Source organism: Indicator indicator, chromosome 7 (assembly GCF_027791375.1).
Source record: "Indicator indicator isolate 239-I01 chromosome 7, UM_Iind_1.1, whole genome shotgun sequence".
Lineage (NCBI taxonomy): Eukaryota > Metazoa > Chordata > Aves > Piciformes > Indicatoridae > Indicator > Indicator indicator.
This window is the reverse complement of record NC_072016.1, coordinates 19,841,942-19,863,803: the sequence shown is the minus strand read 5'-3', so window position 1 is coordinate 19,863,803 and position 21,862 is coordinate 19,841,942. Positions and strand designations below refer to the sequence as shown.

The window sequence follows — 21,862 nt, the reverse complement described above, 5'->3', positions numbered from 1 at the left end:
TGGAAGTAGTGTTGCCAGGCAAAAATCAAAAACAAAAAAGTATCTTTTCAGACATGGAATTTTAATCCTCAATTTACAACTGTTCTGCTGCCCTCCTCCCCACCTTAATTAAACCCCACACCACCCATCATTTCTGCATGGTTTAAGAACAGCCAAGTGAAATCCTCTTGAAAAGTTGAATGTTTCTATATCAACGATTGTCCCTAACAAGCTGCCAACTAACCAATAGTGTCCTAGACTCTCAACACAAGCTTAAAGTGAGGTCCATGTTTGATATCACATAGAAACTTGAGCAATATGCAGTGCATAAATGAAATGTGCTTCTGGGAATACAATATTCATGAAAAGAATCTCAAAAAGGATACAAAAAAGGATAAGAACTCTCTACTGCCGGAACCAGCTTGAGGTGTTCAGTATCAAATGTGTTCCGAAGACATTTGAAATGCATTCTCTTGTAATTCATACCCTTAGAATGGGGCATTGACATAAGCTAATCTTAAGCTCCTGAATACAGCACCTTTTGCTGTTAATATATCTCTTCTGCTTCCAAAACAAGGCATTTTATGTTACACAAACCAATACTTCTGTGGCAAGTGTTTACTGATACCATGGGGTCTTTCTGACCCATCGAAGAGTGAATCCAGCATCTGTTCTTATCTTAATGGACGCTGCTTCAGCTTCTCTCACAGTTTCCTTCACAGACTGCATGAGATTCTGGGCATTATGAACCAACATCTCTGTTGCCTGTCAAGAAAAAGAAAATTTTCCAGTGTATTATTAAATAACCATGTTTGGGACAGTAGTATGGAAATTCCTTGTGCATGAGGACTTAAAAGCTTAATATCTCAAAGTAGAATAATTCTCTCAAGCATAACCTCAGGATTCCAACTGAATAATTTTTGATGATTTCTGGAGGGCCTTTCCAATCCCGAGCATTTTGTGATTTGGAAGCTAACAGAATTGCAGGAACATTGAAGATGTGGGAGAATAAATACATTCACTTCAACCCACCAGAGGGCGGTGCTACTCCTCCAATGTCAGAGCCGCAGCATGTGCAAGAGCCCGTTCTGTCCCTAGCATGCCTTTTACTATTTATTACTTGTCAATCAAGGAGATTAATAAGTTGTTCATATAAAAACTTAGAGGGGTTTTTGTGCTTGGGAAGGACTGATGTTCCTCTATTAAACTGCAGCTTTTGAGCCAGAAACCAAGGTGCTATACTATAAAACGATCTTTACTATACAAGCAGCTGAGGTAAGCTTCCAAACTTTGAGTTCCCAGAAGACATCTGATATTACATGTTGTATATTTTTCTCCATAAAACTGATCAACAATGCCACACGACTATCAATTTTCATCTCTCTCACCTGTTCCGACTCTTCATCGCTGATATTGGTTCTGCCCAGCATGGTAGCTTTGACAGTGGAGAGAATTTTCAGTTGCGTACTAATGGTTGGGATTCGCTCACAGACCTAAGGGATGTGGATAAAAAACACTTCACATTGTCAACTCAACCAGTACATTACCTACTGTGTTTTTCAGATACAACTTAATGATTTTGTTTTTCTATTAGCTAAGGAATAAGCATCTTACAACTTTCAAGACTTTCAGACAAAGGTTGGTAGGATACTTGAATCTTGCTTTGGGAATTTCTGGGATGGTGTCAGCATTTTTCCTTTACTTTGCATATTCCTCAAAGGCCTGCTTAGTTAGCAATGGGATAACTTACATTTGGCCGAGATGAAAAAAATAATGAGTGTTACATTTCTGCTACTGTTTGATAACAAAGGAACAAGTAGAAGAAATACAGACCCATGCAGGCTTAGGACAGATCAGTGTTCATAGCACAGCAGTTTTTCAAAACCTGTTTGGACACTAGCATCTTTCTCTCACCTGTAAACAAACCTAGCCATATATTCTGTAAAGGCTATGGGATCTAAAAACAGACATAGAACTTGACAACACTTTTTAAGCCAAGGAAAGATCACATAACTCATGGCCACAACTCCTGTGCAAACTCACAATAAAAGAGGGGAATTAAAAAAACCCAAACATACAAACCAACCATCCAACAACAAAAAACAGTATTTACAGCACTTACAGGTTAAATCATTACCTGCAAGAGGTTTGTTCTTATGCGCTTGTCAGTGCACTGCTTTGCCACCTCTTTGGCCAATCGAGTGACTTCATCTGACGCCTTGGCAATATCCTTTGCACACTGAATAAGGGCACGCTTGTTTCCACTGCCTCCTCTCACCAGGCGCGACATCTCTGCCATTAGCAGCGCCATTCGTTTAGCAGCAGCAATGATGTCATTACCCTGAGGAGAACAACGTAAGATAGTGTTTGTGCCATGACAGAAACTTCATAGAAGTCATGACTGAATGTCAGTCTACATGTTGGTAGCAACCCTTTCAAGAAGTTATGGATAGAACAATCATTGGTGAACACAGAAGAGGTTTCCTCAAGGAACAGGGGACATGTGTACTAATGATATGTTTCTAATAGTTTTCTTCCTAATGCTCAGGAAAAAACTTCAAAACTGGAAAAGAAGTGGCAAAGTGTTAGTTTATCCATGGAATTCGATTTACTGCTCTGCTGGTTAGGTTTAAGACAAAGCATGTTATTGCGTGAAATTCCAGATTTCCCAAAAAAGGCTTTTCTGAATTAAGAAATGTGCTAAATAGCTTGGTAAACCAAATAGCACTAATTAAGTTAAACAGTATAGTCACAACAGTTGAACAAAAAAATTTCAGTGGCATCTGAAACTGAAGTTTCAGCTATACTGCTATTATAATGCCAGAGAAAAAAAAACGGAAAAGAATCCATTATTCATTGAAAATAAGTCTTGCTTTTTGACAAAAAAAAAAAAAAAAAAAAAGCAGCTTCCAGGAGAGAAGAATATGATAGTTCAAAAGATAATCTACTCCTGTTTCTTACATTAAAATCCATATTTCTTGTACATCAAAATGACAGTCAGAATAACGTTTCGGAGAAACGTTTGGAAAATGTGAATTAAGTATGACCAAAGCAGAACCATTTCTTATACACTGTTCCAGAGAGAAACCTAGTGCAACAAAAAGCAGACCTAGATTATCAATTGTTAGTAGTCTGTTAGTATATTTAGATTCACCCTTGTAGACAAAGTTGTTAGACCGAAGTGAAGTATTTGGTGCCATGAAACATTCCTGTTGTGTGGATGCGGTATTAGCAGAGTGAGTTTCAGTATTTGCACGCCTGTTCCTTGGTATAGTCCACAATTAATGACTAACAAAGTTCAGAGTGAAGACTACACAGTGAGTATCCAGCTTTGCCAATGTTATTCTCTATCCCTGTGCACACACTTCCGTGGCTCACTACTAGCAAATTCAAAAAGATCTCTCAGATATTTTCCAGATACAGATGACAAAAAGCTGAACTATTAATTACCGTGACCTAATAACTACACAGTTTACTAGTATAACCACAGTTAGGATGCAAATGACATAACACAAGGTATTTCCATGTTTTCACGTAGGAGGAGCAAGAAATTAGGACCAGTGTCATTTACGAAGCTCTCTAACAAGTTATCCAAGCATCAGAATCTGTAAAGGATAAGAACAGTTTAAAAGCCCTTTTTATTAAAATGGTTTAGTATATCTATGTAAAATTATGCACACACAAATGTACACAGACACACACCCCCTACACTTTGTTTGTATATAGGGCACTAATCCTGCTTTTGCAGCATGCTATAGAAAGTGACCAGTCTGGCAAACATTTGTGCTTAGGCAGAAGAGACAGGCTACTTGTGAATGTCTGAACCCCGCAGTAAGATTTCCACTGGTTTCATATCAGCACAATCTCAGTTAGCAGCTAACAGCGTCCAGTGCGGCTTCATAGTAGCAGACTTTTCTCAAGCCTAGCAGTTGCAGTACAGCCAAGTGCAAGCCAGCAGTCAGTCCCCTTCGATAAACACTGTCATACAAAGCCATTCCTCATCAGGAGGTATGTTAATTGATGTCATCAATGGAGGCAAACAATAGACATGTTAAATGACTTCTTGAATGCTGTATACTCTGCTGTGTCTGGAAATCATTAACAAACTATTACCCATGGGCTTCCCAGGTAGCTCTAAAGAATGTGGCAGGAGGGAAGGTAACACCTACTACAATTTGAAAACTGCCATAAGAGCGAACAGGCAGACACAAAGGGAGAGGAAGCCTTTGAAGATTAATAAGTGACCCAAATCAAGCTTCAATCCGCACTGACAAACAGATCTAGCAAACTTGTGAAGCCAATCTCAGTCTTTAAAATTAAGTGCAGACTCAAGTACTTAATCATTCAGAATGGCAGGGCCCAGCAGGGTTCAAGAGTGATGCAAATGTGTCAGCGTTCCAAATGGCTGGATGCACACAGATCAGTCCCCGGGGAGACTCAGTAGTACCTTACTGGACCACTTGGTTGCTTCTTGATGTAGAGACTGAGCAGCAGCCAGAATGGGCTGGTTAACAGGATGATTGGTTGGCATTAACAGCAGCTCAGGCTCGTAATCATCTTCAGTGTCATAGGGGAGAGTGAATTCAACATCTGCATCATCCTCCTCATCTATATCTACACCAGCCTCAGCCGCTTCATTAATCACAGTCACATCAGGCTTTGCAGGTGGCAGCAAGGGTGGAGAAACAGGGGATAGTTAGTACAAGAAGCAGAATTTGGTAGAAGAGCATGAGCTGAGCCTGGTTTAGTGACCAAAACATCCTGTTGGTCTCTCAGGATCTGACAAGCCAGCTCTAAAATCAGGTCAAAGGGAGGAACGAAAGGAATAAAAGATTAGCAGAAGAAACAAACATTCCACCTGTGAACCAAAATATTAAGAAGTTATAATTCAAAGATGCAGCAACATTCAACTGAGGTTACAGCTTGTACAAGTGCAGGATGACTTGCAGAACAACATTTTTCTGGCAAGAGTGGTAAAATGAATGATTTTTCTGTTTCAACGAAAGCCATTTTGACTGCACAGAAGCAGGCAGAAGCAGCTGATGACTGTGTTATTTGTGCAGATAGAAAGCTTTGTCTGGAAGCCCATTCACATACATATGATAACAAGAGATACAGAAAATCTGCTGACATTGCTTGCTGTAGAGTGAAAAAAACAAAAAGAAACTAGGATGGGAGACCCTGTAGAAGTGAGTATTGAAGTACTGCAGATAAAATGAAAGAACAAAACCAGGTTATGACAAAAGGAGTTGATAGTGGATGTTATGAATGTTGTATTACAGTTCTTAAAAAAGACTGAAACAATTAACAGAGTAAGAATGTTATGAACCATATATGATACTCTTTTGCCACAATGTTGTACTCATTTCCTTCAAAAAAATAAAAAGATTCAAGCAAACATAGTGTTAGAGTCAAACACAAAAGGTAAGTAGTATAACAATACAGGCATTTATACAGCATTATTTCAATACAAAAATATTCTGCCAATTTACTATTTCTTTGACTAAAGCCAAGTCTGGTAGAAGTCAAGCTATCCTTACCAAAACCTATGGATTTTCAACTGTATTTTACTGAACATATGGCCTTATAGAGAAAACAAACACACATTACCACAAACAAATAAACAAAACAAAAAGAATCACATCATCTACACCAGCAAAAAACACAATGAAATTTTGGAAAGAATTTGTAACTTTTATATACTGCCAAATCAACTCATCATCAAAACCAACATCTATTTCTGTCTTAATTGGATGGAAAATTTCCAAATATCCCTCATTTTCTGATTTATCCAAATAAAGAGGAAAGGCAGGTAAAGCTAAAGCAATAGACAGTGTTCAATTTGTGCTCCATGACAAAAATGGAATATATAAGCCTAAAAAACACTCTGTTGAGTTTTTGTAAAGAAGAAAAAAAAAGAATCTATTTTAAATATTATAATAACAATTAATATTATAGAAAAGTTTTGAAAGATTAAATAGGTGTTCACCTCTTCTGTATGCATAACACAGGATAAAGTACCAGTTGACTAACATAACTGGGGTGGGGAGGAGCAGAAGACAGTTGACTCTCCATTTGTGGTGCTTCAGTATGATCAAGACCTTTTATTTCTGTCTTTTCAGATCTAACCCATTTTCCTCAAACCCCCTTCCACCCAACAGGTGACTTCAGAGACCAGGAAAATGTTTTTAAACCTTCTTCCCCCCTAACGTGCTGTCAGAATAACTGTACACTTATTGCTAAAATGGGACTGCTTCAAAAGAATGAGAAGGACATGTGCTAGGCCATCTTATTGGTTTGTTGGTCTCAAATTAAAGAAACAGCAGTGAAAACAGTGTTTTATAATCTCAAGACACTAAGCCTAGAGATCCTTCATAATCAGCAAGGAATTTTAATGTCTGCTGCTTGGCTTTGATAAATATTTTAATAGCTGCACTATATAGAACATATATGTAGGTAATTTCGTATGTATTATAGTAAAAGCATTTTATCACCTACTATGTATTGTTAAGTTACCTATTGGGGGATTCAAACATCAAAACAACTTTAGGAAGCTGAAATTTGGTGGAGAAAAAAAGTGGAGATTTCAAAAATCAAATTCTGGCCTTTGGTTTATACCTGTAGATGCCTAAATCTCAGAAGTTCCTACTTGAGCTGCTGCCAGAGTGAAAAATTAGCTTTTTAGGTGGAAAAAAGTTTACATTAGCATTTATAGGACTAACAAAATTCATGCTGGTTTGTCATAGTACTGAAATGGGAAGGAAATGAAGGATTTTGGCCTCAGTAACAAGTGTTACTACAGGAAAAAAAAAAAAAAGAATAAAAAAAGAATGAGACCAGGCCATCTATATATGGTCACTTGTCTAACCATAAATGTACTAGATTAACTGCAAAGTAACATGCCAGTCTTTTCAGACTTAAGACAAACCAGCTTATGATTCCTACAGGTGACTTCTGCAACATCCATACAGACTTTTCAGTCACTTAAATAGGGTTCAACATCTTCATTAATGACCTACATGAGGGGACAGAGTGTCCTCTCAGAAAGCTTGCTGATGATACAAAACTGGGAGGAGTGGCTGACACAGCAGAAGGCTGTGATGCCATTCAGGAAGATCTGGACAGTCAGGAGAGTTGGGTAGAGGCAAACCTCGTGAAGTTCAACCAGGGCAAGTGTTAGAGTCCTGCACCTGAGGAGGATTAACCCCATGCATCAGCACAGGTTAGGGGTTGATCTATTGGAAAGCAGCTCTGCAAAGAAGGACCTGGGGGTCCTGGTGGACAAGTTAACCATGAGCCAGCCAGGCAGCCTTTGTGGCCAAGAAAGCCAACGGTATTCTGGGGTGCATTAAAAAACGTGTGTCCAGTAGGTCGAGGGAAGTTTATCTTGCCCCTCCAATCTACCCTATTGAGGCCACATCTGGAGGGCTATCTCCAATTCTGGGCTCCCCAGTTCAAGAGAGGAGGGGGACTACTGGACACAGTGTAATGGAAGGCTGTGAGGATGATTACCCGACTGAAGTATCTCTCATACAAGGAGAGGCTGAGAGCTGGGGCTCTTTAGCCTGGAGAAGAGAAAACTGAAAGGCAATCTTATCAACAGTTATAAATATCTAAAGGGCAAGGGTCAAGAGGAGGAGGCTGGGCTCTTTTCACTGGTGCCCAGTAATAGGACAAGGGGCAATGGGTACAAATCAGAACACAGGAAGTTTCATTTGAACTTAAATTCTAACTTTTACTTTGAGGGTGACACAGCACTGGAACAGGCTGCCCAGAGAGATTGTGAAGTGTCATTCTCTGAAGACATTCAAAACCCACCTGGACACCTTCCTGTGCAACTTCATCTAAACAAACCCTGTAAGGGGATTGGACTAGATGATCTCCAGAGATCACTTCCAACCCTTAGCATTCTGTGACAGCAATCAGCTTGTCAACCTAGAAAGGCCTATGTATTAATAGCTCTCTAGGCAATATTAGCATCACAGACCACAAAACATCTTAGCATACAAGGCATATTTGTGTTCACAGAGATACACCAATAAAGTATTAGAGCAATGCCAAATATTAGAACAGTTGACTCAGTTTGACCTTGAAAGAGTTTCCAATTCTTCCAATGCAGTGTTTTTACTATTGTCTATAAAAGGTTTTCTCTGGTTTTGAGACAACTGACTTTGGACCAAACACTGACCCAAAAAAGGATTTAAAAAAAAAAAAAAACACACATTCTTTTTTAGCACCACTTCTTACCTTACTAGACCATTTCCGGGCTTCATCATGCAACTGCCTAGCAGCCATCATCATGGGTTGATTAATAGCTTCCCCTGCTTTCTGTTCTGGGAATTCCTCATCCTTTTCTTCAGGTGGTGGTGGTCTGGGTGGGGGAACCTCACCTTCTGGAAGTGGTGGTTTTGGAGGAGCAAGCTCATCAGTCAACTAAAAAAGGCAAATATACATGCATTGAGTTAACATGGTGTCACAGCAAGACATGATTTCACCATCTCATGCCTTTTTCCATTTTCCCAAGTACACTCCGTTAAAACTACCACCATATTTTAATCTCTTTTTTTTTTCTTTTTTGGAAGATGGATTCGTCTGTTTTAGACTTAAAGACTACTTATATGCATGGATGCCACATCATGTATTTTATTTCTGAGGAATAAAGATATACCCAAGTAATTTCAGTGTGCGATCCACAACTGTGTATTGTATTACAATCTAAGGCTGCACTTACATGAAGGTGCTCAAGGTCAGGAGGAGGAGGGGGAAAATCTGGTTCCTGAGGCTGGAAAGCTTCTCTGACTTTGGCCACAGCTCCCAGAATTCTGTATCCAGAATCCAAGAAACTCTTTTGCAAACCTGAAGAAAAATCGCATTACCAGTTTAACAGCATTCTGTGATATTTAGAACAGCAACACTATCCCAAAATTACTTCTGTAACATACTGTGCTGACTACACTTTTATATGTTAAAAAGGTAAAAAAGTTTAAAGACTACTAAAACGTTTGCAGTGGATTTATGTTTGAAATGTTAGCATAATATGCAACATACAAAGTAACCTAGCCTGAGCGCTGAGAAACAGTCACTCTATCAATAGCCAAAGTAATTCCCAAAACAGCTTCGAGAATGAAAGAAATTATGTGATATTTTCCTACATAAAGTAGCACTACTGATAACCAGTAACAAATACATCTAATAAAGCTTATGAAATCACATAATGAACTAAAACGCTGAATCTTTTTTTTTTGTTGAATGTGCCAAAGGTCTGTGATTGCATTTTAAAAGAGCAGGATTCAGCAATTCGTGGTGTGACCTTGATTTCAACATTCTGGGATTCAAATGTACACAATATTTGCATAAAAAAGGATACACAGCTGTACAAGACAAAACGAGCACTACTTCACATCATCTTCAGCCAGTGAAAAATACATTTGAAATCAGCTAACCGAATTCTTACCAGGATCAGAAATGTTTCCTGCCACAGCCTTAGCATCCATTACCATTGGTGATATAGTTTTGCTGAGCTCATCAGAGGCTGCTTTCACAGCCTCACGAAATTTAGGGTCTTCTGAATTTTCAACCTCTCGTTTTGCTACCAGCAGGATGCGGTTTGCTCGTCTAGCTATGCTGGTAGCACCAGCTACAAGCATCTGAGGCTGAACATTGGCCATTGCAACTTTACATTTATCAAGATCTTTCTTAATAGCCTCTTCTGATGCATCCAACAGAGATTTAGTATCAATAGCTTCATCCACCAACCCTAGAATAAAAGTGAAACACATCAGTATTCTAGTTCCATCCATGGAAAAGAACATCTGGTATTCCAGAGACTGTTCAGAACCAGGCAAGTAGGCATTTCCAAATTGGGGGATGGGGAAAGGCAGAAGGGGGCATGGAAATTAGACCAAATGTAGTACTGAAGTTTTACTTCCAATTATGTGGCACCTCCATCACAGTAACTGTAGTCAAGCTTTTTCCCACTAACGATATCCCAGACTCCTAGTTATCTACCATGGAATGCTGCATGAGTCAAGGACTGGCTTACACAATATATGCACCACAGAGTCTCTTCCTCCCATCAAATTTCTTTGAGCATATTCACTACTTTTTGTACTTCTCCCATTCATTCAACAGGAAATATCCCTCTGGCTGTGCTTTTACATGAGGGTGATACATAGTGACAAGGCAGTAAGATTTAATATACCCATGATTTAATTACAGGGATGAATAATGAGGTAGTATACAGTCAGGAGATTAGCAGACCAGTGCAAAGGGTCGTCACTTTGGAAAGACTGAAGCATTTAAGTGTCTTAGCAAGATTAGTAGATCAGTAGCCTTGTTTTATTCACTGCTTTCATCAAGCTGATAGATCATTCTGAACATGTTTTCTTATCCCCACTTAATTATCTGCCCTCATTCAACATGTCAAGATCAGGCAGAAAAACACAAGTTGCTACAGTGATATACTGCTAGAATAGCAATTGCAAGAAAAAGAAATACTATCCTGATTTTTCCAAAAAAGAACTGAAGTCCAATGTGTTTCCCTGCAGTTCAGAATTAACACATATGAAGCAACCTAGTTTATGCTTTAACACACACATTTCTGAACTCAGAGAACACATTCCCACTCCTATTGCTTTTATTCAGTCATTACTTTCACAAGTTTCATCAATCCCAACAGAATGAGGAAGAAATCTGTACTAGTTAGCTAGCCACAAGTATAATCTACAACAAAAGTTCATATTCTACCTGTCATTTTTTCTACATTATCAATCCATTGGTTTTTCATGGTCTCAAAATGTTCGTAAGCAGCCTGATTGCCAGGATTTCTCAGGAGGATACGAGCAGCTGATACTACCTGCCAACAGAAAACATTTGTAGTTACAGCAGTATCCGTACATAATAACACATATTTGAAAATTAATTTGGTTTTTTTTTTCAGGAATGGATGTGTAGCTCCTTATTTGAAACACTATCCCATTAATTCTAGTTCAGCATCTAGCTGCTTCAAAGATTTAACAATGCTTCTGGAATTTGTTGACACATACTTTTTTCCAGGAAATTCGATTACATGCTAATATAATCTTAATAGCACTTCCTCAAAGCACTATGGTATAATATTTACTACACTACCAAAATTTTAGATGGAAGTTTAATTTGGGAAAATTTTTTTTTTAAATAAAAATCATTAAAGAGCTGTTTTTCCCCTTACGTATTTTACTGAACCTCAAAGTAATTTTGTTTCGAGGATCACAGAATATATCTGGTTGGAAGAGACTTTAAAGATGATCCAAGTCCAACCCTTGACCCAGCACTGAAGGGTCAACACTAGACCACGTCCCTAAGTGTCAGGTCCACATGCTGCTTGAACACCCTCAAGGATGGTGACTCCACCACTGTCCTGGGTAGACAATTCCAATATTTGATAACCCTTTCAGTGAAGAAGTATTTCCTAACAGCCTATACCTCCCCTGGTACAGCCTGAAACCATTTCTTCTAGCCCTGTCACTTGTCATCAAGGCGAAGAGGCTCCAGTCTCCCTTCAGGTAGTTGTAGAGAACATTAATGTCTCCCCCTCAGCCGCCTCTTCTCTAAACTGAACAACCCCAGCTCCCTCAGACATTCCTTGTAGGTCATGTGCTCCAGGATAAGTCACTAATGTCTCTGTCCAAAATCTGAAGACTAAGACTTGTCCTTCGATCAGCAAATATTTGCCACTCCTATTTTAAGCTTCAGCACTATGTTTCTTGCTGGTATTAACATCTTTCTCTGAGAACAGAAGCAACAGAAGTTGTCCCCAGCCCTTTCCATAGCCTTTTGAGACTAAGGAAGCAAACCTGTGGGGTGAGTTCCCTTGCTGATTTCACTGTTGCCTGAATGCCCTCCACAGTAGTTTTATTCGCCGTCCCAACTGCAGCTGCTTTTTCTGCTGTAGCTCCCAGTTTAGCAGCATGGTTTTCAAAGTTTGCTGCTCTTTCATCAAATACCTAGTTATCAAAAAAGAAAAGCCATTAAAAGCCTAACTTCCCTCACAGAATACACCATTTCTTCTAAGTGTCAAATACCAGAGACACCTTCAAAACATCCAAAGTTAATTCATCTCCTCCAAGGATGCAAGAGGACAGAAAACTTCTGAAGCCATTTTAATTTTTTAATCTTTAGATTACTGGATTTTCTTTCATTTGGGTAACAAAGGATTTTACCACACTATAGTTTTGAGGTATTAAATATGCTAAGTCCTGATGACAACTGCTGTAAAAAAAAACTGTGTTAAAAACTGGTTTAGCTCATAGAGATTAATCTTCAAACCCATAATCCAAAAGTAACTATATTTGGAAGGTAAATACAGAGTTTTACCCTAAAAATTGAAGCATTACATAAGAATAAAATTTCCTCCTTCCACAGTCCTTAGCTATTCAAGGAACTGAATACTATGCCAGAAAGCTATCCTGTCATAAAGCTAAATTCCCCAAAGCCTTGGAAATCATTTTCATTGTGTTAAATCATCTAGACAAAGAGCTGCCAGTCACAGAGGTCTTAGATACTTCATATCTAGCCAGTAGCTTTGAAGCACTGGAAACTATATCCAACACAAGAACAGGTGAAATCTGTGATCAGTATTGGTGTGAATTTCACTCTTTTAATCGACAATTCATGTGCCAGTGATCTTCGCACAAGATTTTTTAGAATGCTGAAGGCAACATAGTATCAACATCATAGGAAAAAACTTTTGTCATTTATTGAAGTCAGGGGCAATACAGTTTCCTGACATGTACAGCACAATTTGCAAGAGTCCAGACAGATTTACATGACAACGCTATGAAACTTAACCTTAAGAAAAAAATACAGATTAATTTCCCAAAATACCAGTTCAGGTAAAGTAAAACAATAACTGAAGTTCCACAGGGGAAAAAAGACCACCTGGGTATACTTGCCTCATCTCTATTGGGAGCATCTGAGGGAGCAGTGGCTGCTACTGCTAACAGTTTAATAGGAGTTGTAGTGTCACTGAACACATCAGAAACCTCCTGGGTCATTGCCTCTTGCATCCGTGTTTTAAGATCCTTTAAAAAAACGAAGAAGGAAAAATATTAGCATATGGTACAGCAGCATTAAGCTTGCAGGGATTCAAATCCCATAAACCTCCTCTTCCAAAGAAAGTCCAATACAATGCCATTTAAGATTAAATGATCTTAAAAGCATGATCAATGAATCGCTTTTTACACATTTTGAAATACAAGAAGCTTACATGCCAGTCCCTGAAGCAGCATCAGAAGCTATGAACAGCAGGATTTCAGACCTCACCCTCTCAATTTGCAACACTAGCATACGATTTCCTTTTAAAATGAGACTTAGATATTACTTAGTCAACATTTGGTTCAAGCATCTCAACTCAGCCAGCAGATTTTTTTACTGTGCTTTTGTTTTTATTGATGCCTCATACATACAAGCACCTTAGCTGAGGAGTGCAAATAGTTCAGCATGCCCTGTGTTTCACTGTACAAGAGCAGATTTTCACCTTCAGCGAGTCCTGAAGCTGAGCAGCAATTGCCCTGGCCTGAGGAGACTCTCCCTCCCCTCTTGCTGCAAGGTCAGCTAGCTGAGCAGCCAGTTGGTCTACACGGTCACATTTGGCAAGCAGGTCTTGACGGTAAGGTCCCATCATGACATTGGCTAAACGACGACCTTCCGCAACCAGACCCCGAATTGCTGCCTGGCCTACAGTCGAAGAAGTGATGTTACATTAACATATAGGGGAACAAAAACATTGAAAGCATAAATCAGATGCACTATTTAGTGGCATTTCAGACTACAACTCTCTAGGTAGTAGAACAGATCACCTGTGGTTTATTGGGGAGTAATTGTAGTTTAAACCCACAGAGGAATTCATTCTCACCAGTTTTTGGTTTTGGGTTGTTCGGGTTTTTTTTTTGCTTATTACAATAACTCCAGCTAGAGATGCATCATTTTTAACTGGAGTAGTCTGGCAAAGTTAACCATTACAGCTATCAAGTATTCCTACATAACTAATCTAGTCATTCCAATAGAAAGCACTTGCAGATTCACAGTGCTGCAATTAATTTCCACATCATTACAAGTCATTAGAAGATGAAGAAGGAGGAATAAGCCAAGAAGAAAACAAAAGAAAAAGCAGAATATCCTCTCCCAGGATTCCACAAGCCATGGGTGAGAAGCATCATGTGTCCAGGATGGACTTGCACAGTGTGTCAAGAGTTCTTCTGTTGAAAAATTTGATTTTAGTGTGGGTGATATCTTTCATTCATAGAAGCATCCCCTTCTTTCATAAGAATATACTCCTCTGTTCTTTCAAAAAATACAATAGTGATTTTTTTTTTAAGTAATTTTAATATGAAGTCCTTTAAAGACCTACTGAAGAATCATTTAAAACCAGTGCTAAGATAATTAATGCAAACTCATGATTAAGCTCAAAATTACTTAGAATGAAGTCATCACAGGTCCTGGACTGTACAAGAATTACTCAGAAGAATTACACTGCCACCATCATTTTAGAAAGCTTATTACTGTAGCTAAGTTTGGTGCTGTTTTTTAATTGTCCTTGGTTGGCTGCACTGAAGCAGAACACTTTATATGTCCATTTAGCAGTTCAATACTTCTTACCTAGTCTGTATCTATTCGTAAGTCAATATGACCGCATGTAAATATGTGTAGCAGCTAACACTACTGAAGCAGCTTATGCTTTCTAAAATAAAATACACAATCTGCCTTGTTACTTCAAAGTTCAGTTTGTGTTGAAGCACACTACTCTGAGATTACTGCAAACAGAGTTATTTGTGACATGGTCTTTACTATTGCAAAGAACACTGAAGTATTTTCACATTATTGTGGCACTGAAAATATCAGGTCCAATCTGCTGAAATAGACATAGAAATATCTTTGTATGCTAATAAGAGCAAGGAGCACTCTGAAGTTCATCTGTTCTACAGCACACATTCTCCTCTTCAAAGTTGTTCTTTTCAGAAGACGAAGAGAATCACAGCCCAGCTTGATTCAATATTGCATCCAGGTCTTGGCTATAAACCTCCAGACATGAACTGCAGGTCTCCACATCAGTGAAGAGTTTACATGAGCCTTCAGTGTCTCAGGAGTAGTTTCAGTCATAACAATTACTAACAAGTTTTATGATTCAACTGTGGGGTAAAGAGCACACAGAAACACTTACCTACTCCCCGATCAGCAACTGTAGGATTGTCTATCCACCTTTGAGCTTGCTCAATTTTGCCCTCCAAATGGACAGCTGCTTTAACTGGCCTAGTATTTGCTACAGCCCTGTTTGTTTTGGACTGTAAATTCTGAAGTGATGTAGCTATTTGCTTAGCCAGTGCACGGGCCTCAGGAGAATCACCTTTCCCACTAAGGATTGAAAGACAGTATAGTCATATAAAGGTCATTTGTAATTAGTCACAAATTCAGCAGGAAGATACAATGAAAGCTACTTCATCTTTTTTAAATAAGATTAAATTTGACACCTGAGTCTCAGTAAATAATGTAGATCTGTCATCCATAAACCCACTCCTCACACTTCTCCACTGTGGTACCTTGATATTACATGCGTTCGGCACAGCACAGAGTTGGAGGAAAGCATGGTACTATCATTGATAATACTGATGTATTATTTATTTCCCATACTCATGGCTGTCTTATGGGCAACTGCAAAAATGCCAAACAGAGTATGAGCAGAAAAGTAAACAGCAATAGACACAAGGCCATAGATACACTTGAAAAGAGGGAGCATGTTAAAACCTGCAAGAGCTACAGCTCAATGAAAACTTGATTATAGTGTCCAACTAATGAAGCAAGAAAAATATTTATCTCCATATTGAACAACACAGTTTGTACAATAGCTATTTTGCCACTTAGATTCTCAAGCATCCTCTGCAAAACTGACAGAAATAATAATTTCTGAAGGTCTTATCTTTTACTAGTTAGCAGTTACAACTCAGAACATTGACACTAATTGAACTGTTAGATACTCTACCTTTCTATTTAGTTAACTACTTAGCAAAAAACAGACTTCTGTTTCACACCATCTCATTCCTTTGAAGTGCTTTGACAATACAAGGGGGCTCGCTTTTGGCTTTGTTTTGTCTGTCAAACATTCCCTAGGCAGTAGGAAGAAAATATTTTCTAAGCAACACAACTCCAGATATATATAGTGCAAGTTGGGCTTTGGGATAGAAATCATTAGGCTGAAACATTAAAAAGGATACCGTATTTGTAATACTGCATTTTTTAAAGGATGTTAAAAATATTACCTTCCCTCCTCCTAGGAACTGTGCAATTGTTCACATTCTATCTGTACTAAATGCAGGATAGAAATGTCCATTCCCAGTCCTTGGAGGAAATATACTTCCCGATTAACCATCACATCAATATTCTGATTCTGTGCAGCACTTTGAACTACAAACGAGAGCAATTCAAATAACTTAACCGTGATAAAACTAATACATACTGTCGACGCAATTCTGACAGCTTTGCTGTCAAAGCAGAGATTTCCCCCAAGGAACGAAGGATATCATCTCTTTCTTTAGGCTCCTCACATAATTCTGCAACTTTTCTTGCTTCAGCCATAATTCCTCGAATATGTTCTTCTCCTTCATTGCCCCCATTCGGATCCGCAAGCCAATTCTTAGTCAAAAGAATTTGTGTTTGAGTGAAGATCAGCAGTAACATTAATTCCATAGAGACTTGTAAACAAAAAGAATTACTGATACAGCTTTCAAAACTTTAATAGAAAATACTTGTCAAAAGCATTTTCTGTTTATTTGATACCATGAAGTTGTTCTATTATGTAGCAGACTTTCCATTCTGAAAAAAAAGATATTGAACTAGATGCAATCTACCCAAAGATTTTACATTCTCTTCCTCCCAAACATTTCCCAACAATATTTCCAGAAGGAGAACTTAAATTATGGATTTAAAGACTCATGATCTGGCTTTCAGCAAAAGAATAAAAAAATAAATTAAAACAGATGCTATTGTACAGAGTGTGGCATTCTTTACAGAGCTCTTCCTAAAAAGTCTCATTATTATTTCATCTGATATATATTATAGTCATGTATATGTATAGATAATTACATACACATATTTAGATGAGGTATATATAGAAGGTTCATTATTTGGTGACTCATCATCACTGGGTAACAAGCTGGCCACTGAGGGAGATTAAAGTTAAAAAGAGAAAGGATGAACTAAAAGAAAAAGTAATTTAATTTACATTGTTTGGCTTTTGTCATGAAGTTCTAAATCCTAAACTTCATTCCTAAAGCAGAGTCCAAAGGCACAGCTTTGGTGCTAGCCACAAGTAAATCTGTGCAGTCTGAAACTTGCTCTTTTCTCTAATAAGATCACTTCATGTCCAAATTTGGTGTTCTTCCTTGTTTTAATTGCATAACTGTGAAATTTTTTAACAGTGCTAAATAAATTCTTTTAAAAAAAAATGCCATGTTGCAAAAATCTCCGCACCCTATAAACTACAGAGTTTAAGATTTTCTTTATAAAACCAAGTATCCCCTAACAAGTAACTGCTTTTTTTGCAAACAACTCCAATAGTTCAGTAAACAGTGCTAATAGCAGTAATATAATCATGTTCTGAAATATTTATTAAATCATTAGCAGCACCTGGGCAGCATCAATCTTCTTAGCAATTGCCTGCTTTGAGTTTGTCATGGCCTCCAGTTTGCGGGCTGCATTCTCCACTTTTGCAGTGAGCAAATCCAGACCTTGTGACACCTGCTGTGCTTTCTGCATAGCCATGGGTGTAGCACCCTGTCCTCTGCCCAAAACAAAAAGAGCATCCCAGATTCAGCTCAGGATTGAACAAAGCTGTACTTTTCAATAAAAGATAATAAAAACTGTTTATGAGCATCCCCAGCAATTATTGAAAGAGATTCAGTATTTAATGGGATTTAATTTTCTGCCCCTGGGAAAACTCCAACTCAGCAATTTTGCTCATCATATTATATAGCTAATGTTTCACAAAAGATATTATTCTTGTCAACAGACATTGAAGTAAAAAATGCAAAATACAACTACTGGGCTGCTCTCCTGCAGGTTAATAAGTGACAACTGTGATTTCAGAAAAATCATTTTAGTAATACTGGAAAACTGTCCATTTAAAGTAGCAGACTTACCTAGCTCGGAGCTCAGCTAGTTGATCAGTCATCTGGCCCAGCGTTTTGCATGTCCCCAGAATCTCTCTGCGTTCTTTGCCAGCACACAGTTCCCCTGCTTTTCCAGCTTCATCAAGTATCTGCCTTATTGCTTGCTCACCAGCATCGCCTAAGACACAGAATCAGTTAGCAAAACAAACCAGACATTCCTTAACAAGCCTGAGTAAACTGGTAGTTTCAAGTCCCAACACAAACTGCATCAGGTTCAGTCATGGAAATACATTTATCAAAAACTCTTGAGATACACACCAAATGTGACAGCATTTCTGAAATCGTGTAGTATAACCTTAATGTATGTCATATGCCATCTGTTTCAAGTCATTTAATCATTCTGTGATCATAGCTTAATTTCTATAAATACTTGATTTATAGAATCTGTAATTCAAACTGAGAAGGGAAAGAACAACATGGGAAGACTCATGGACACTTAACTTCAGCCAGTTGCAAGCCTGACTTGATTTTGGCTAAATAAGATGCAAAAGCAATATTCCTTTTACTTGCAACCCACCCTGATACCAAGTAACACAGTAAAATCTAATTTGCAGTAAGGTCTATCATCAGCCTAAGCAGCAGCTCCACAGATACCTAACAAGTCACTTCCAACTTTCAAAACTCTGTTTTGGGTTCAATTTCGCAGGAATTCTTTCAGATAAGGTCTTTCAAAATCCAAATGGAAGAGGCTTCTTTGCACCTTTCTTTGCTTTAAAGATACACACAAAGACAAAGCCTTTATATAAAGGTGACTTGAAGTTACAGCATTTGCAGTAGATTTTCATGTTAAAAATCTGAAAGAAAAATACTTAAAGATGTTCTGTTAGGCTAATCTAAAATTATATGCATGTGAAAACCCAGAAGGATGGATTTTAAGTACTAGCAATTACAGCAGTTAAATACTGTTCAACGCAATTTATGTTGTTTTTTTTTTTTTTTACTGTTGAACCACAAAGAAGAACCATGTATGTCATGCAGAGTGCATTTAGTCAACTGAAAAGCAGCAACGCTTTCCAGGTCATTTGACACTTGTTCATCTCCAGTATCTAAAGAAAGGAATAAATTAAGACTCCTTCAGAACAATCCACTAGGTAAGGCTTATTAATGCTTTAAGGCAATTTTGTCTTAAACAAAATTATTCAGACCTTCAAAACAAAACAAAAAAAACCCAAACAAACAAATCAAAATACTTTGTGCTGTTATTTTTTAAAAAGTATTACCTGGAGGTGCATTTGGATCTCTCAGCCAACCTTTTGCCTGATTCATCTTTGAATCTATTAAGGCTAAAGCTCTTTTCATGGCTTCAGTGTCCTTTACAAAAGAGAAACCCCCAGAATTATTCTCAAAAAAAAAAAAAAAATCAAAGCACAAATAGTCACAACCAAAGCTGACAGAAGTGCTATAAAGCAGAGTCTACTTCTGGAAACAGCTCAAAAAAAAAACATTTTCAAACTTGCAGGTCATAATCACTTCTTTCCAAACAAGACAGACATTTTCATTTCACTCAAAATGCAGAAAATATGCATGCAATTTTAGTGATTTTCGTATTCCTTTATTTAATAACAATTTAATTTCCAAAGTCAGAGCTCTAAAAAGCACACATCTTGGAGTTAGTTCCATTTTCCTCTTTAATGTATATCAGGACATACAGAAAAGTTGTAACAACAAGATTAAATTTTGAAAAATTGAAACTGATCAGTGAATTTTACTACTTACTTCAGTTTAAGAGGCTGAGCCTCTGCATTTTTCACCTGCTCTGCTGCTTAAAGTCTTAACAATTGCTGCTTGCAGAAAACCAGACTGCCTGCTAATACCTGGAATTCTCAAATATGGAATTTAATGTCTTAAGAGACAAACACACGTATTCACACGTAGTTTTCATCTGAGAACCCCTCTTCCAGGAGCATCACAGAAGCTGCTTGTTGGACCATTATGTTGTTATTATCCAATACTTCCATCAGTAGAGAAGATAAAAACATACAGTTCTCCTTTCTCTGCATACTCTGTTCATTTGTCATCTCTTCACTAGAGGCCAGAAGTTTTTTATGTCACACAAATGGAAAACTAGCAAAAAGAGTAGCAAGTATCTTAAGTAGAAAGTTAGGAAAAAGCCAAAAGAGCTTTTTAGCACACGTCATGGAAATAATTTGAAACACATCTAACATCCCATGATTAGTATTCAGATGATGAAAAGAAGCTTGGCTCTCATGTTCTTAACTGAATTTTACTGTCCATGTGCAACTTTCACTAAGAGGAGCCTACTAAGCATTAGTGATTGGTATCTGCCACAGCATGGGATACCCTGACAACACTAAAGAACTGCCACATTTTGTTCATTCTGCATGCTCATTCTCCAAGACAAACCATCGTCAACATTTTGGCATTTTTGTTAAGGCATGTTGTTCTGTCAGCTATCTGTAAGGTGCTATAACGTAATTCAGCAACCAACTTTCTAAAAGGTGATGTGACACTGCTGGATATTTTTAAAGGCTCTTAAATCACAGCCTGACACAGCACTAGAAGAACCATTTTCACCTGTTTGGTTCTCAAGTCTAGAAACTGTGTCTCAGAATTATGTCATGACCTTTTTGAAAAGGGTAAGATAATCAACTAGGTGTGGGAAGTGGGCACATTCTTTTAAAAGTTATCTTCTTTATAGCTTGACATCTGTGCATCTCATGTATGAAACAAGCAAACAATCACTTAAGTACTCAAATATATATAATAAAAAAACCTTAGTAGCAATGAAGGTAGAGGTTAAGTTCTCTGTTATTTCATATATGGACCCATAGAGTCTATGCCAAATGGTCTCCTGCAGGCCTGTCTACCCAGAAAGAGTCTGAAACGAAGAACTGAATGAATTTTTAAAATGGCAACAGATGTTGCTTAGTGTGCTCATGAGATGATAGGAGTGGGGTGGCTGAAAGAGAGTGTTGGGAAAACTCTTCGCTTCTCCTTTTTATTAACACAGGCTTTTGTATTGTGTCATCTGTCTGCAGAGCTGCAGCTTCAGCAAAATTATATAGGAGACTGAATTGAAAACTTTATATCCAGGAAAAAAAAAAAAATCAAGGTTATTTTAGCTTTTACACTCATGATTTTGTAATTGCTAGCACTAGCAAGACCCATCTGTCCCATCAAATGAAGGCTAGATAACTGCAGTGTAAATCTTGCATACGTGGGCAGAGACAAGCAGGATAGCAAGATACCATCCCTTTTTCCTATTAGAAAATCAAAAATAATTTTAAAAAAAAGTAAAACCATAGCAGTTGAACTGTTCCAGGACACCTCTTCCTAAAGCAGCATTTTCACAGCTCAAAGCATCATGTCAAGGAATCCCTCTCAGTTTGCTATAAAAGCTCCTCATCAGGCTAATGTAAAGCATTTTTTAAATAGGACATGAAAATACATCTTTAATGAGATTTCTTGGTACTGCACTTTTATTTCTGCTACAGTGGCAAGCAACAAATGCGTAGCAATCCTGACACGTCTGGCCTTACCCACCAATTGAGTCTATTAAGCAGGAAGACAGAAGTAGAAATACTCAATTTAAACAAAAAGCAGCTTGCTCAAGGTCTTAACTCTTTGGAAATGTCTTGATACTGCCGATTTCTGGACCTGTTTAAATGCCTGGAAACTTTAGGAAGGCCTAAACAGCTATATATGTTTAAAATGTTAGTCTT

At 37.9% G+C, this 21,862-nt stretch overlaps 1 protein-coding gene across 2 annotated transcripts in view; it reads right to left on the bottom strand.

Annotated features, from left to right (window-relative positions):
• Positions 1-120: 120 nt before the first annotated feature.
• Positions 121-21,862, bottom strand: part of VCL (vinculin) — a 48,371-nt gene continuing 26,629 nt past the window's right edge. Inside the window, exons 7-22 of one of the 2 annotated variants that reach the window (XM_054382062.1) lie at positions 19,400-19,490; positions 18,150-18,297; positions 17,638-17,791; positions 16,469-16,644; positions 15,179-15,369; positions 13,496-13,695; positions 12,912-13,040; positions 11,814-11,963; positions 10,726-10,834; positions 9,434-9,736; positions 8,711-8,835; positions 8,227-8,412; positions 4,427-4,636; positions 2,117-2,320; positions 1,368-1,472; positions 121-744 (exon numbers count right to left, since the gene is read on the bottom strand). In XM_054382062.1, the coding sequence (XP_054238037.1) occupies positions 598-744; positions 1,368-1,472; positions 2,117-2,320; positions 4,427-4,636; positions 8,227-8,412; positions 8,711-8,835; positions 9,434-9,736; positions 10,726-10,834; positions 11,814-11,963; positions 12,912-13,040; positions 13,496-13,695; positions 15,179-15,369; positions 16,469-16,644; positions 17,638-17,791; positions 18,150-18,297; positions 19,400-19,490 (2,628 nt within the window). In that variant the 3' untranslated portion in view covers positions 121-597. The remainder of the gene's footprint in view (positions 745-1,367; positions 1,473-2,116; positions 2,321-4,426; positions 4,637-8,226; positions 8,413-8,710; positions 8,836-9,433; positions 9,737-10,725; positions 10,835-11,813; positions 11,964-12,911; positions 13,041-13,495; positions 13,696-15,178; positions 15,370-16,468; positions 16,645-17,637; positions 17,792-18,149; positions 18,298-19,399; positions 19,491-21,862) is intronic. The other variant, XM_054382061.1, reaches the window with a different exon arrangement.